This window comes from Cuculus canorus, chromosome 24 (assembly GCF_017976375.1).
Source record: "Cuculus canorus isolate bCucCan1 chromosome 24, bCucCan1.pri, whole genome shotgun sequence".
Classification (NCBI taxonomy): Eukaryota; Metazoa; Chordata; class Aves; order Cuculiformes; family Cuculidae; genus Cuculus; species Cuculus canorus.
In genome coordinates this window covers 4,077,972-4,094,036 of record NC_071424.1, presented here as the reverse complement: position 1 = coordinate 4,094,036, position 16,065 = coordinate 4,077,972, and the positions used below count along the sequence as shown (strand labels likewise).

The 16,065-nt window shown below is 55.1% G+C and overlaps 1 protein-coding gene across 1 annotated transcript in view; it reads right to left on the bottom strand.

The window, feature by feature from the left end:
- ITPR3 (inositol 1,4,5-trisphosphate receptor type 3) overlaps positions 1-16,065 on the bottom strand; it is a 46,171-nt gene extending 30,106 nt beyond the window's left edge. Inside the window, exons 1-3 of the mRNA XM_009569792.2 lie at positions 15,600-16,065; positions 7,623-7,693; positions 3,335-3,456 (exon numbers count right to left, since the gene is read on the bottom strand). Coding sequence (XP_009568087.1) covers positions 3,335-3,456; positions 7,623-7,693; positions 15,600-15,688 — 282 coding nt within the window. The 5' untranslated portion in view covers positions 15,689-16,065. The remainder of the gene's footprint in view (positions 1-3,334; positions 3,457-7,622; positions 7,694-15,599) is intronic.

Genomic DNA, 16,065 nt, shown 5'->3' with positions numbered 1-16,065 from the left:
TACCCTTTGCCATCCTGCTTTCCCCTCCTTTCACTTAACAGGTGAAGGAACTGGGAAAACCAGCGGGAATACTGGCTCCACACCCTGCAGGAGGATGGGGACAGGTGGTCCATGAGTGCCCGAGCCGGCAATGCCAGGGAATTGGCTGTGCCTGATCTGCAATGTGGCAGCTCAATCCCTTCACTCTTTTGTATGTTGCCACCACTTTAGCAAACCTTTAGCTCCGTTCCCGAGCAGCCCTGGGTTCCTCCTGGGGGTTGGGAGCCCCACAGTGGTGGCTGCTGCCATCAGGAAAATAAAGGTGCTGCCAAGAAATCCCACATGGATTCAGAGCTGGGAGTTTAATAACAACTCCATGGAGCAACACAGCTCTAGGGAAAGACCCAGCACTGCGGCATGTCCTAAATCTGCATCCAGATCTGAGCACCTCCCTTGCCGAAAGCTAGTGAGGCTCGGAATGGGAATCATCTGCCCACGGGGGCTGATGTTCCCAGCACATCCCTAGGATGTCTGTCCGCAAGCCACAGCAGATGGGGTGTCAGGGATGCACGTGGGGCTGAGAAGCCTCAGAGGGCACAGGAAGGGTGGGGAGACATCAGCAGAGCAGGAGGAAAGTCTCCATGCCATGTCTGCACCCACAATTAGTCAGCTGAGAAACCACCGAGCCTTAAATCCACTTAAAAATTAACAGCACAAGAGCTCAAACTTGCAAAGGTAACAGCGGGCATGGTGGACGGCTGGGCAGGGATTCTCTGCTCGAGAGCCAGGCTGCTTCTGCTTTACGAAATTATCTCCGTGGGTTGGAAGATGTTTTCAGCCTGCGGGAGACACTGATATATCACAGCCTGGAGCCCAGCACCCTGCCAGACATCCAGGGGCTCTGCAGTAGCACGGGCAGTGCTTTGCAAAGAGCTCCCTCCCTGCCCAGGCTCTCCCCCAAAGCACTCGGCTCTGGATGCACGAGAGCGTTTGCCAAAAGGGCAACACCGGCAGCAGCGGAAAGGAGCAAGGAAACGACACAGAATCTCTTTAAGACAAATCTTAACCAAGGTGCAATCAATCAGGCTCAGAAATGAGCCTCTCCGTCCAGTCGTGGCCAGCACAGCTGTCAATGGTACAAGTTACAGCTTAACTGGAGCAGGAAAATAGCGTTTCTATCAGCCAGCGATCACGTACGGCTGGAGAGGGCAGGAGACACCGACCCTGTCCCAGCACCTCCAGATCAAGCCAGGACACCCTGTCCGGACACTGCATCACACCTTGCTCCCCAAAGGCAAAAATGGGGGACCTGTGAGGTTGGGCTTGAAGCCTGATGAGATGATTTAATGAATCTCTCCTGAGCTTCGGTTTTATGAATCATCCTCAGGGCCTCGCCAGCTGTCTGAGGCGATTATGCAATGTTTAACATGGGCTTTTTCCAAACCTCATGGAAGTCAACAGGAGCCTTTCTCTTCCACAGCCCTTTGGAGCAGGTCCTGTGCTCAGAGCACCCCTCCCTGCTCTGCCACAGAACCAGAGAATGGGTTGGGTTCAAAGGGACCTCAAAGCCCATCCAGTGCCACCCCCTGCGATGGGCAGAGACACCTCCCACTGGATCAGGGGCTCCAAGCCCCATCCAACCTGGCCTGGAACCCCTCCAGGGATGGGGCAGCCACCACTGCTCTGGGCAACCTGGGCCGGGGCCTCCCCACCCTCACAGCAAAACATTTCTTCCTAAGATCTCATCTCAATCTCTCCTCTTTCAGCTGAAAACCATTCCCCCTTGTCCTCTCCCTGCACTCCCTGATCCAGAGCCCCTCCCCAGCTTTCCTGGAGCCCCTTTCAGCACTGGAAGCTGCTCTGAGGTCTCCCCAGAGCCTTCTCTTTCTGAATTGAATTTCTGAAGAATTCCAACTCTCTCAACCTGTCCTCATATGGGAGGTGTTCCAGCCCTTGGATCATCCATGGGCTCCTCTGCACAAGGAGCATCAGAAGGGCTGAGACAGTAGAGTCTGGGCACAGTGGTGAGGACGGACAGGCAAGTGGACATCACCTCTCATCCCAAAAGCAGCCTGGCATGCCTCCCTCCCACTCCCTGTCTGCTCTGTCCTCTGGATCCTTCCCTGCAGGTTTTCCTTGGGACACCTCCCTTGCACTGGGAGGACCAAAATCATCTCTGGTTCCTTGACTGCTGCTATGTTCACCCGGCAGTCACGGCATGGACCAAGCCTGGCCAAGCCACACTGCCTAGGGCTCCCTGCTGTGTCAAGGCTGACCATGAGCCAGTGGTGGCCCAGGGGGCCAAGAAGGCCAATGGCATCTTGGCTTGGATCAGACACGGTGTGACCAGCAGGGCCAGGGAGGGGATTCTCCCTCTGTACTCAGCACTGGTGAGGCCCCACCTTGAGTACTGTGTTCAGTTCTGGGCCCCTCACCACAAGAAGGATGTTGAGGCTCTGGAGTGTGTCCAGAGAAGAGCAACGAAGCTGGTGAGGGGCTGGAGAACGTCTGACGAGGAGCGGCTGAGAGAGCCTTGAGAAGAGGAGGCTGAGGGGAGACCTTATTGCTCTCTACAACTGCCTGAAAGGAGGTTGTGCAGAGGAGGGAGCTGGGCTCTTCTCCCCAGTGACAGGGGACAGGACAAGGGGGAATGGTCTGAAGCTCCACCAGGGGAGGTTCAGGTTGGATATCAGAAAAAAATTCTTCACAGAAAGAGTCATTGGGCACTGGAACAGCTGCCCAGGGAGGGGGTCGAGTCGCCTTCCCTGGAGGTGTTTAAGGAACGGGTGGATGAAGTGCTGAGGGACATGGTTTAGGGAGTGTTAGGAATGGTTGGACTCGATGATCCAGTGGGTCCTTTCCAACCTGGTGATTCTATGATTCTATGGCCACACGTGCAGGTATGGCATGAAAGCTCCCTCAGGAGCCAGTGGCAGGATCCAAGGTTCAATTGCCTCTCACATCAGAGGCCACGTAAGAGCATCTCATAAGAAGGAGTGGAGTGCACCCTTAGGGACAGTCCATCTGGGGACTGCAACCCTCAGTCCTGCACAGCCCCTATCTTAACCCACTAATTAGCCATGATTAATTAAGAGCTGATGGCTACAGGAGCCGTTCCTCTAGGAAAGGTGGCTGTGGCTAACGATCTAGGGTGAGAGAAGTGTGGTGGGACGGGAGACAACGGAGCTGGGCAGAGGGATACTGAGCACAGCAAAGCCCAGGGCAGGTCCTGGTCTCCACTCAGGCTGCTTTGAGGGAAGCAAAACATATGCGGATTTGCACAGTTTGGATGTCATCACCCAACCAACCCACGGCGACTGTGCTCTGGGTAGGATGGTCCCTCATGCAAGCTCACCTGCAGTTTCTGCAGCAGCACCACATCTGCAATCTTCTCCTTGTCCTGCTTGGTCTGCTTGGCCTTCCAGTACTGCTTCTGGGCAGAGTAGCGGTTCATGGGACATACTTTGAAGAGGCAGTCTGGGACGAGAGGAAGGAAAGCATGAGGCTGCAGAAACCAGGCAGTCCCCACTGGGGTCAACGTCACCAAGAGGCAGGAACACTGCTCCCATCCCAGCAGCATCGCTGGGAGATGGTCCTCCTAACCCACCACCACTCCCTCGGCTGCTGGGGGGCCAAGGGAGACGTGACTGGGACTGGTGGAGAGTCAGGTGGATTAGTTTCCAATGAGGGTCGATAATGAATCCAGGAGTGAGTCCACTTCTTGGACTCGTGATTAGAAGTGTTCCCATTGGAAGCAGCTGTGCAATTGGGGATGGGAAACTTCAGAGGGAGAAAAAGTCCTGATGAAGCCCAGCTGTATCAAAGAAGGAGAAGATCTTGTCGGGAGGGAGAGAAGCCAGCAGGACACGGGTGCTGTGGGACCAGGACACGAGCAGATGTTGCCACATGTCCCTTGTTACCCTCCCCACTGGACACCCCGGAGCACCCGGACCATCAGGAGATGCTGGATTTGCTGCTGTTCTCCCATCTCTGCTCCCAGGGAGCCTCAATTAGCAGAGCTGGAAGCTATGAGCGACCACATTTCAAATCCTAAAAGAAACATTTGAGGGGCCTGAAAGGCACTGGTTTCCATCCCAGCTCCCTCAAACACTTCCAGCTCTGCAGATTGCCCCCATTTGCCCGTTTTTCCCCAGGCTCTTGCGGCTGGGATGGGTTGGAAGGTGCAGCCGCCCAGGTCCAAGCTTTGGGAACTGAAACACGAGAGCAGATGCCTGGAAAAGAGGAAGCATTTACACCTCCCAAACCCTCATCCAGGGCTGGAAGCTGGATGGGGTGAGGGCAGGAAGGGCTCTGCAGCCCAAAGCACCCTAATTATGCCTGAAATAGCAGCCCAGAAACTTTAGACACAAAAAAAAACCCTGACAAAAGAAAGAAAAATCACTTCCATCTCTGGCCCGAGTCCCGAGTCGCTGGCAAGCACGTATTTATTTACCTGGGAGCGATGAACAAACAGGCACGGAGCACAGTTCTCACCAGCTTTGGCTTCTGGGTAAAGGCCAAGTTTCATATTTCTTTTTACAGGTTTATTTGCTAATGGCACATCCTGTGCCAAGAAGGCCGTGACGCCGGGCTTTTAACCGGGACCTGAGCAGAGCTCCTGCAATGCCTCCGAGCAGGGTTTGCAGACAAACTCGGGGCCACCTGCAGCACCTTAACTCGTTTTCATTAAATTGCTAATTAAGCTGCAAAAGAATCCGGTAGAAAGAAGCAACTGGGAGGGAAGTAAAAAAAACCAACCAAACCCAAAATAGCTATTAGGAGAAGGGTACAATTAAAACCTAAGGCTGGAGGAGCTGCCCAACATCCCCATCTCAATGGTGACTCTCCCAAGGAGGGAAACTGAGGCACGCAGTCATAGAATCCTAGAATCACAGAATGATTTGGGTTGGAAGGGACCTCAAAGCCCATCCAGTTCCACCCCCATCCATGGGCAGGGACACCTCCCACTGGATTAGGGGCTCCGAGCCCCATCCAACCTGGCCTTGAACCCCTCCAGGGATGGGGCAGCCACCACTGCTCTGGGCAACGTGGGCCTCCCCACCTTCACAGGACACTATTTCTTCCTAAGATCTCATCTAAGATATTCTAATCACAGAATAGTTTGGGTTGGACGGGACCTTAAAGATCATCCAGTTCCAACTCCCCTGCCAAGCTTGCATTGGAAGCCGGAGATTTTGGCACCCAGGTCTCAGCACCGACCATTCTTTTTTGCTAGACGGATGGTTTGTGGAAAAGAAAGAAGCCGAGAAAGCCTTCCACATCAGAACCGCCTGGTAAGAGCAACCCAACAGGGCGATGCTCGGCTGAGCAGCTACATCCCAGGCAAAACCTCTTGTAGATGTAGGGAAGCGGTGGCCACCTCGCAGCCATCGCGGCGCCTGCGCACTGCGGGATCGAAGCGCTTTATTTGCTTTTTTCCTGACGTGCCCGAACACAGGGCTGGGAAGAGCCTTGAGGCTGGGGAAAGAAACCACAAAGAAAAGCAAATAATTGAGAGGTGCCAGACGTCTCACGGAGGGCTGAGCACCGGTGCAATGATGACAGCCAAACCGGGCGTCCTCCGTCGCACGGACAGGCTCCCAAGTGGGTTTGGGCACTTCCAAAAAGCAATTTGGACCTGACTCCAGGAGAAGGGTCCTGTCTCACTGCAACGCAGGATAGGGCAGGGTCCGGCCACGGGATACGGGGAAGGCAAAAGCACATGAAAATCCTCTTAAGCCTCTTGCTGCTGCTGCAGGGAAACAGCAACAGCCCGTTGTTTTTACCTCCCTCGCGGTGATAGCTATCAAGAAGGCAGACCGCTACTTTTCCGGCCATTAAAACAAGCGCCTGGATATCCTGATAGGATTTGCATGGAGCAGGGCTGAGTCTAGACCAGACCTTCGCCTGGAAAAGAGATTTTACACCCACCCATGTCCAAGCAGGGAGACAGCGCGGCTGCCGGGACACGGCTTGCACCAGCTGCCCTGCCGCTGCTTCCAGCTCTTCCCATCCTGCCGTTGGTGAAAATCTGAAGATGTCTGGGAGCAGGATGGCTTCCCAGGCTGCACGAATCTGTTGGATGACTTGTTAATCAGCCCCGTGTACAAATGACCAACTGTTCCCACCAAAACACAGGTCACTGCCCGTGGGGGAAGGGCACCCAGACGGGCAAGGGAGGTCCAGATTGGATATTAGGAAAAAATTCTTCACCTTAAGGGTTCTCAGGCACCGGCAGAGGCTGCCCAGGGAGGTGGTGGAGTCCCCATCTCTGGAGGTATTTAAAAGACCTTTAGATGAAGTGCTTAGGGATATGGTTTAGTGGTGGATAGGTATGGTTGGCTTGATGATCTCAAAGGTCTTTTCCAATCTAGTGATTCTATGATTCTACGAAGGGGCACTCCACTGCAGGATGTTAACGCCAACCTCAGAAAGGGGTGGAGGCACAAGACAAGGTGGAAAACCAATATTTTAAGATGGCCTGAAATTACAATAGCTGCGATGAAAGGAACAACTGCCCTAAACCAAATCCCAAATCATAGAATAGTTTGGGTTGGAAGGGACCCTCAAGATCATCTCGTTCCAACACCCCGGCTATGGGCAGGGACACATCCCACTGGATCAACAATCTAATGCAATCACTGCTTTGGGGAAATTTCTCAGTGTCCAGCACAGTTCCATGTACCAGGCACTCAAATCCAGCCGGGATGCTCCTTGGGACACAACTCTTCCTCTACGTTTTGCAGAATCCCAGCATTTTCGAGATCGATGCAGCATAGGATGGGATCCCCGAGGCTGCGTGCAGCCCTTTGCTCCCTGGAGAGCCCAAAGGTCAAGGCCACCTCCGTGGCCAGTCCTAAGGCTTGCAAACCAGGGAAGTGAGAAGCATGATCTGCTTTTGCCAGTGGCTTGTCCTGGCTTCTCCGGACCGTTTCCAAATGCCAGGAGGTGCCCCAGCTTCCACTGACTCATCCCCTTTTCCGAACGGAGCGGGGCTGCCCCTCACCCAAAGGGGAAATAATGAGCATAGCGCCAAGCACTGGAGGAGATGATGGGGCCAAAAACGTGACGGCCAAGGACAGAGCAGGATTTACTGCCTCTCTCCCTAAGCCCTGCCTGCCTCGTAAATGGGTGGCTTAATCCCCTGGCTCTCTCTGAGGTGCAGTGAGGCACAACAGATGTAATTAGTGCTGAGCGCTAACAGGCTTGCTTTGAAATATTTGCCTGTTGCAACTGCCCCCACATTTGTCTCGTCCTGTCGCTGGCTTCTGGTGGATAGACATCCATCTGCCAGCATCCCTAGGGATGAGTTTTGGGTTGGATCCATCTGTGCAGAGCGTGGTTCTCAGCCATCCCTGCTCCTTAGGGCTGGGCTAAGGGGTCCCAAGGACCATCCCATTGCGGAGGAGGTCCCAATAAATGCATAAATGCTCCCAGAGGCAAACGGAGGAGAGTACGTGCTGTGGCCAAGCTACAACAACAAGTCTATGGAGGCTGTCCAAGATCCCTCCAGGTTCCTCTGCAAAGGACAAGCAGGACCTCCAGGGCTGGGAGCCCGAGACTCCGATTCCGAGCAGGAATGCTTCGAGCCAGCATCATCCCCAAGGCAGCTCATGGCAATGACGGAGGAGCCCCAATCTCACCTCGAAATTTCTTGGGTGGGTTGTCCAGGTCACCAGCAGCCGGTTCCACCACGCACCGATCATCCACCAGCCTGCACGGGGACAAAACCACGGTGTCAGCAGCAACGAGGTGACAGCGAGGCCCGAGCAAGCGGAACGTCTTCACCACAAACCACAACGCTGCGAGGGCAGACGCCCCACCGTCACCTGCCCCAAAGCGACAACAGCAAAAGCTGCATCTCCTGTTTCCCACTCATTTGCACTCAATACATATGTTAGCACAACAACACTCAGCTCCTGCAGCAAGCAACTGCTGTCGGGCGCTTGCTCCGAACACGGTGTCCCTCGTTTGCCACCTTGCCACGGCTTCCACAGGTGTTTTTCACCCTAATCCCTTGGGTTGAACAGTAGCGGATACAAACCGGCACCGAAGAAACACGGTGCTTCGTGCCAGCCATGCTCCCAGGGCTCAGTGATCCATGTGGGAGGCTCTGATGGAGCATCCAGCTGGAGCACATCCTGCCTTGCCCAGCTCCCAGCTGAGCCAAATCCATCCCTGGTGCAGGGAGCTGGCTGTCACGTTATTTCACTCTTATTCTAGCAAAAATGGGATGAGTTTAATGTTCATTCAATGGTTCTGGGAGCTCTGGCACGCAGAGGGTGTAGCTGCTCTGGATGGAGGCGGCAGGGGCCCCCCGAAACCAGTTATTAATTATTATCTGATCAGAGGTGCTGGCTCTGCCCATCACATGCAAAAAGGCTTTGCATCTCCTCCCTGCCCACCTCCTCGTTTTCCCAGCTTCACAGATTTGGGTGCTGAGGACTGATTTGGGGATGGATGGGACGTTACTTATCAAAATGACCAAGAACGGAGAAGTATAAACGAGCTCAACCCCCAAAAAGCCAAGGGAAGAGCATCGCCCCAGGGGCTCACGGCGCCGCAACCATCGGAGCACGGAGCTTGTCTGCCCCGCGAGGCTTTCAAGGGAGCTCAGTGCTCCAGCGAGACAGGCTGTACCCGCTCGCCCGCTTTCTCCCAACCCCTGGGAAGTGATGCAGCAAGAGAAACTACGCGCCTGCCCTGGGCGAGGAAATGAGAAGCGTGTCCCCACCTGCGGAGGCTGAATTCAGGCAACCGGTGAGCATGTGAGTGGATCGGGAATGCACCCATGGCATCGTCACGGGAGCACCCATCGCCGGGACAGCTCTGTCTCTGGGACAGGAGGGAAGAAGCAGCCTGGAGAAATGAGCTGCGTGCTCGTGGCGTGGCAGCAAAGGGCCCAGAGGAGCCCGTGCCACCCCCTCCACTCCCCAAGGGACTCTCGATCCCCTCAACAAACCCAACAGCCAACACATTGCCGGAGATGAACATGCCTCGTTGTAAACGGTTGGGAAGAGAGACAGAGATTCCGTTTGCAGAGCCAGCCCAGCCGCTCTCTGGAGGAGGGGAAAATTCCTTTCAATAGCTCGGCAGAGAGGAATTTGGCCTCCACGTTGATGGATTGGGACCCCAGGGAACACAGCGCTGCTGCGTCCTTGGCAGCAGAGGTGCGAGCTGGCAGGATGCTCTCAACACCCGGCTTTGCTCCTGCCCCTGCCTCCAGCTCCCCGCTCTCCTTAGGGCTCCCCAGTGTTGGGGGACATTAACCTTAGGTTTCAAATAAAGATAGAAAAGCAATTTCTTTAACACTTTGTTTTGGTTTGGTTTGGTTTTGGTGGAGACGTAGAAGATTGTAAAACAACCCACGAGGCTTCAGAAAACACACAGTGAGCTCTTTGCCACCCAGGGCTGCCCTGGCCTTTGCAAACACCTCTGGTCGGCAGTTCAGGGGATTTGGGGTCTCCACCAGCAGCTGCCCAAACACAAAGCCTTCTCCATAGGTCATGACAGCAGGGAAGGAGTTGAGTATGTTCCCAAACTCCTGAGGGGCACAGAGCGTCACCGGGGGCAGCGAAAGGGGGGTAGAAGGAGGCAAAAATGAGAGCGGAGCAGAAGCAGCTGCCAACAGGAGCTACATACATCTCACCCTGCAGATCAGCCCAGCCTCGATGCCACGTGTAAGCAGTTTTGGTTTCTATTACTCTCCTTTTGATGGCGGATAAGGAGGAATAAACACTTCCGATGCATCGGGGAGTAAAGACCACCAAAGGCTGAGCCCTGGTTCAGCTCACGGAGCAAAGCACCAACCCTCGTGCTTCCCCCCAGTGCCTACAGAAGCTTCATCTGCGCACTTGAGAAAATAAAACCCCTCCATCACCTTGGCTCAGGGGCTCTGGGGAAGCATCTGACTTGCATGGCCCATTTTCAGTGCCAAAGTAAACAGCACCTCTGTCTGCAGCGTTCGCCTGCCTTCCCCATGCCCGCTGTTATGGCTCCACCAGGCAGATTAGAGACAGTGACTTGCCAGGCTGGAAGTCTTAATTAGTTAATGATCTCAAGGCAGTTTCAGCATCTTTAATCCTAGGATTACCCGCTCTGCAGGAATGCAAAGTGTTATTTTTATTAACCTGATACTCCAGACTAACATTCTTCAGTTATAAATTGGTTAAAATAAAAGGATGCTGACAGGATGGGCACAAATCACTCGGTTGACTGCTGGGACCGGGATGCATTTCCACTAATACCTGGCATTACCAAGGTGGGATGGGGCAAAGCGGAGCTCCCTCTGTTATTAGAGAAGCAGCGACGCACGCACCGAGCTGCAGGGAGGATGTGAAGCACACAGAGAGCGGCTTTCATTCCTCAGGTGTTAATGAGAAAAGAGGCATCCAAGCACCTGGAGGAAGATCCTGGGTGAAGCAGCAGGCTGATGAAAACTTCACGCTTTGTCTTTTCCAATTACCCCCAGGGAGCACGAGGAGCCAGATCCTGCGCATCCTGCATCCACGAGCCTGCTGCCCAGCAAACACAGCAAGCATCTGGTTAGTTTTAAGCCATGCAAGATATTGCAGTGGTTCCAGTGGGGCTTTCTGCATGCTTGATGAGGAAAAAAAAAAAGCAGAGCACAAAGTGATTCCTTGGCCCGGGGCCAACACGCTTGGCCTCGCACAAGGCAGAGGCTTTGCCGGAGGTCAGGGGAAAAGCAGCTCATCCAGAGCTGCAATCCACAGCGGTCGGACACCCCGAGCCTCCGTGGGGATGGTGGCCAGCTGGGGCTGACGTGGAGGCACCGGTCCTGCAACACGAACCTGAGCTGGAGAAGAGGAGAGAGCCTTCTCTCACCGCAGTGCACAAAGTGCCAAGGGGAGCTCCAGCGTGCCCGTGGTCCAGGGGGGCGCAGAGAAGGAGTTCTCTGGGAGAAAGAGAGTCTCAACCCAGCCAGGAGCACCCCACCGCAAAGCCCACCAACCCCTGGGGGTGAGGAAGAGGAGGAGAGCTCATTGTTGGGCATGGGGCTAGGTCAGCCCCTCGGGCTCGGGGTGCAGGATGGCACCGAGGCCATGGGGAGCAATAAAAACAACGTGAACGAATGCAGGGCAGCCAAAAAAAAATGCAGCTTTTCCCTGCTGTCTCAGTGCCGGGAGGAGGAAGGTGCTTTTGGCCTCGTGTGCTTCTCCTCCCCACAGAGACAAGTTCATCCTGACCCAACAGAGCTGGAGTTACCGTTTAACCAGCTGCATTTCCCTGAACTGCTCCACCCTGCAAATCCACCTGCAATCACAATTACAGCTATCAGAGGTATTATTTCACCCTAAACAGCCAACCAACTGCCGTTCAGGCAGGTTTCCCACCTGCCCTTCCCATCTGCAAGCCCTCAGCATCTGTTCCCAAGCTCTTAGCATGTCCTGGAGGCCTCAGAGATGGTAGGGATGGGGCAGCACATCCACCCAGCAAAGTGCCTACATCGCATCTCTACTTCTCTCCGGCACCGGGCATTTGGTGCTGGCTGAGCAGGGACACAAGATAAGATGGGGACACTCAGGATAGGAACATCTCCCAGCGCTCACGGCATCACCCCATCCATTTATCTAGAACCAAGTCAAGGTCTCCTTTCCCTACTTGGCCACTGGTTTGCTTTGCCTGGATGAGCCCTATAGAGTTCCCCACGTCAGCGACTCTTCCTTCTCTTCCAGATCTGGTCCTAAAAGTCCTCGGTCCCCAAGCACAGACCTCTCAGGAGTTCCCAGCAATAGAACCTAAGCAGCAAAGCAGCTGCACACGCAGCCAACACACAAGCTCCCCGCGGTGAGGTGCCATGCCCTGGCAAAGCCACTGCTCAGCTCCAACCCACATCCCTGACTCACACAGCTGCTTTTATCCCAAACCGTTTCAAGCTGACATTTCCTCGGACACCTTTAATTTGCAGCAGCAAAGCCACCGCAGCGAAGTCAGGCAGCCCTGCAGAGCCCTTCTGCATCTCCTGGCTGGGAGCATTATTGAGCCAAGAGGGAAGACCAAGCCATCCTTGGGTCCCTGCATCTCACAAACTTCTCCTGAGCACCTTCCCAGGTCCCCAAATCCACTTTTGGCATCTCCAATACATCCAACCCATCTCCCCCAAAGGACGGTGTTGCTCCCAGGGCACCAAGCAGCAGAGCCCAGGGGTGCAACCAGCAGCGTGGCTGCCTTCAGTCGCGTTCCCTTAACACCTCAGGGTGCTGCTGCTCGCCAGCAGCCAGGTCTCACCTTGCCTTCGCATAGGACTGAAGTAACCTTCCTTCTTTTTTTGGCCATCTTTAGCATTTTAGCTAGTTTGGGTATTTTGGCTCAGTGTTCTCCCACCTAGCCCAGTGCTCGAGCACACAGCCATACTCCCCACCCTTTGTCGGGATGTTTTTCCTCCTGAAAAGCAAACACCCACTGCAAAGAGGGCGTGCAGAGGAAGGGTTTGTGTCCAGGGGCCTTTAACAGGGCGATTTGGGGGGCGCTGGGAGCAGAGAAGCCTCAGCCAGGGGCTGCAGGGCTCTCCCCACCTCTGTCACCAGGTCCCTCCATCAGCAAGTTCCTTGTACTGAAGGAGTAAAGCACTCCAAAAAATAAAGCAAAATAAAATAAAACTTATCTTTCTCAGGTGTTCAAGGCCAGGTTGGATGGAGCTTGGATCACCCTGATCCAGTGGGGGGTGTCCCTGCCCATGGCAGAGGGGTTGGAACTGGATAAGCTCTAAGGTCCCTTCTGACCCAAACTATGATTCTATGATAAAATAAAGAGTTAACAAGGGGCCTGATTCTGCTTCCTTGCTGCTTTCAAGGTATCCCACTGAGCGTTGGACACCTGTACGACGAGGGAAGTCTGGTGCTGTGCGAGTGACTGGTCTCTCCCCAGATACACCCTCCCCGTACATCGGGAGCTCAAGGGAAAGATGCTGCTTTCGTGGTGGAGCCGCTGAGAGCCTGGCAAGCTCCTAAAACGACGGCACCCAGTCCCTGCAAAGGTGAAGGCGGTGAGAGCAGCCAGGTCTCTGCAGCCCAGGGCTTCACGGTGTCACCAGAGCCACAGGACTCCCTCCTGGGCCACCAGCGCCAAAGCCCTGGGGTTAACGGATTTACGGCAATGAAGGAGCTGCAGCAGAGCCAGGGAGATGGAAGCATCTCCAGCACGCATATCACCTCCTTCCCCATCCTCTTATCAGACTCCTTTCCTCAGCCTCTCCGGGCATTTTACAACCACAGCTATGGAAGAGTTTGGTACAAGCGGCTCCGATCTCTGCTGTGCCTCTCAGCAGTGGTGCATCCCGAGCAGAGCCACATAGAGCCCTTTCCGGCACCACCAGGTTGGGATTTAGCTTTCATTGACACCTACATTAATCAGGACACCCTGGAGTCCCCAGCAGTGCCCTCGGAAGGAGCTCACTGCCTTGCCGCGATGCTGGGGATGTCACAGCACCAGCACATTGGGATCCATCCCTTCATGCGACACTGAGATCAGCACCTGGAGACACTCCATATCATCCCGTATAGACAATCCCACTGCGAACCTTCAGCAATCCCACAGCTAAAACCAACCTCTTCCGCAAGGACGGATGGAGGAAGCACTTCTGGCAGGGTGCTGGCAGAGTCATTTGCCATGCAAATGAGCTAAATAAGGTCCCAAGCTGTGGCAGGAGGGCTGCGGAGAAGCAGTCTCAGTGAGTCACCCGTCCCCTTATCGCGAGAGAGATTTAAGGTGTGGTTGGGTCTCCCAGGTTGTGGGGCACAAGAGGAAACAATATCAGAGGGTGGGAACCAACCCAGACAAAGCAGAGCCTTGGGAAAGTGGGGTCTGGAAGAAGAGGCTCTCCAAGCAAGCCCTGCTTTTCAGCTGCTCACGTCTAGAGAAGCCCCCTGCAAAAAAAAAGGGGGACCAGCAGTCAAGAGCTGCAAAGGGATCTGAGCTCCAAATAGTCTAAACATCTCTTAATCCAGCTCCTGGTGAGCCATTGGCATGTGCCGTGTGGGTTAATAACCAGTGGTGGGGCAGAGCAGAGCCTCCTCTGGACACAGTTTCACAACCAGGCTGGAGGGACACTCAGTGCTGACCCTGCAGCCCCTCGGGTCAACTCTGGCACTGGAAGAAAAGCCCAGCTAGAAAGAGACCTCTCCAAAAAGGACCTTGGGGACATCCTTCCATCTGCTCAGGGAGGGCTGGGCATGGCCAGGGTGCATCCTGCACACGCAGGACCTTCTGCCCAACACCACGGAGCTGCACGCACAAGGATTTTGTGCCCAGCAGCCCGTTCCTGCGCAGCATCCCACAGCCAGGTGGAAGAAGGCTTTGGTGGGCATTTTCCCAGAGGCTGCAATGTGCCCAGCGGTGGGTGCGTGAACACGTGTAGGCGAAGGTATGTATGTCTCTGGTTATACATAGGCATGTGGGAGCAAGTGCATTCATCGCAGATTATAGAGCCGGGCAGCTCCTGCCCCAGGAATCCCATCCAAGTCAGCATTCCTGGCTGAGCTCAGCCTCTCCTACACGCAGCATGGGGCAGGCGCGCTGGCACAGACCCACGTCCACCCGCCTGGGGCTGCGGGCAACATTTGGGTCCCTGCTTTGGGGTGAGGAAGAAACCCCCTCATGCCCTGAGGCATCCAGCGGCCCCTCCGGAGCCCTCTCTGTGCAGCTCCCCGGTTGGATGAAGAAGGGCATCTCTGAGAGTCTTGCTCTGGCTTTGCCTGGATGCTGATTTACCCGCACCGTTGGCTTGTGGGGACAAAGGCAGGTCCCCAAGCTCTCTGCTTTTCTCATATCAAGCTGTGAGATCCCCTCGCCCGCACGCCCAGGCGGCTGCAAGGACTCGGTTGAGCCTGGACCTGGCAGTGCCCTGGTCCCCCCAAGCCCTGAGCAGCACTTGGTGACCCTGCAGTGATTCCTGCTGACCACCACACATGGAGGACCTCAAGGTGGGGGACAACGAGAGCCATTGGTGCCTGTCCCAAGGGACCACAGCCTCCAGCCACATCAGACAGGGCTGGGAGCACTTCATCATCATCCCAGGAGGGATCTCAGCTACCCAAGCCACGGTGCTCAGCCACAGACACAGCCCCTTCCTGACTCCACCAAGATCTCTTGCTGCTTAAGCCCGTTTCCTTTCCCCCAGTCCCTAATGAGGGGAGTGGAAAGAGTTTCTGGCCGTGGCTGGCAGAGGGGTGGGCTGCAGGGTCCCTCTAGGGTCACATCCTGCCCCGGGCAGGGACCAGTGACTTAGTATTTAGCTTTCATTCACATCTATATCAGTCAGGACACCCCGGAGTCCCCAGCAGTGACCTAGGAAGGAGTTTGCTGCCTTGCCATGATGCTGGCATGGAGATATCACAGCACCGGCACATTGGGGTCCATCCCTTCATGACCAGAGCTGGAGGAAAGCCTGGAGACACACAGCCTTCTCTCGCCAGCACCTGCACTCATCCCTGCCGCAGCACCCAGAGCTTTCCAGTCCCTTTTTCCACCAGGCTCAGGCTCAGCATCACTTTCCCGTCCCATCCCAACCTGTCCCGTCCCATCCCATCCCAACCCATCCCATCCCACTGCGATTGCCAGCTGCCCCCAGGACTCAGCAGACCCAGGAACATCTCACTCACCCCAAAGTGCTGATGAAACCATTGACGGAGCCCTCGGCGTAAAGGGAAACGATGTCCCCGATGTGCAGGAAACTTGACATCTCATTCATGGTTGCCCTCGACTCAGCGCAGCTCCGCTTCTTCCTGAAGTCACCTTCCCGTGCCGAAATCCACCATGGGGCGAGCTGAGCTTGGGAAAAAACCCTGTTCCAGGAGGGGTTCTTATCCCAACCCTGCTCTCCCTGGCTCCCTGCAAGCAGCAAAGGGGAGCAAGACGGCAGCGAGAGCCCCACGCACAACTTTTACATGTGCTGTGCAAGAGGGGAGCCAGGGGTGTGCAGCAAGGAGGAGGAGAAGGAAAGAGGAGGTGGGGATGAAGCTCAAGGAGAGGTTTGCATGAGATCTGTCCGGCTGTCCGTGTCTCTGTCTCTGCACAGCTCTCTACCTGCAGCCAATAGAGAGCGATCAGGAAGTCTTGCTCGAAAAA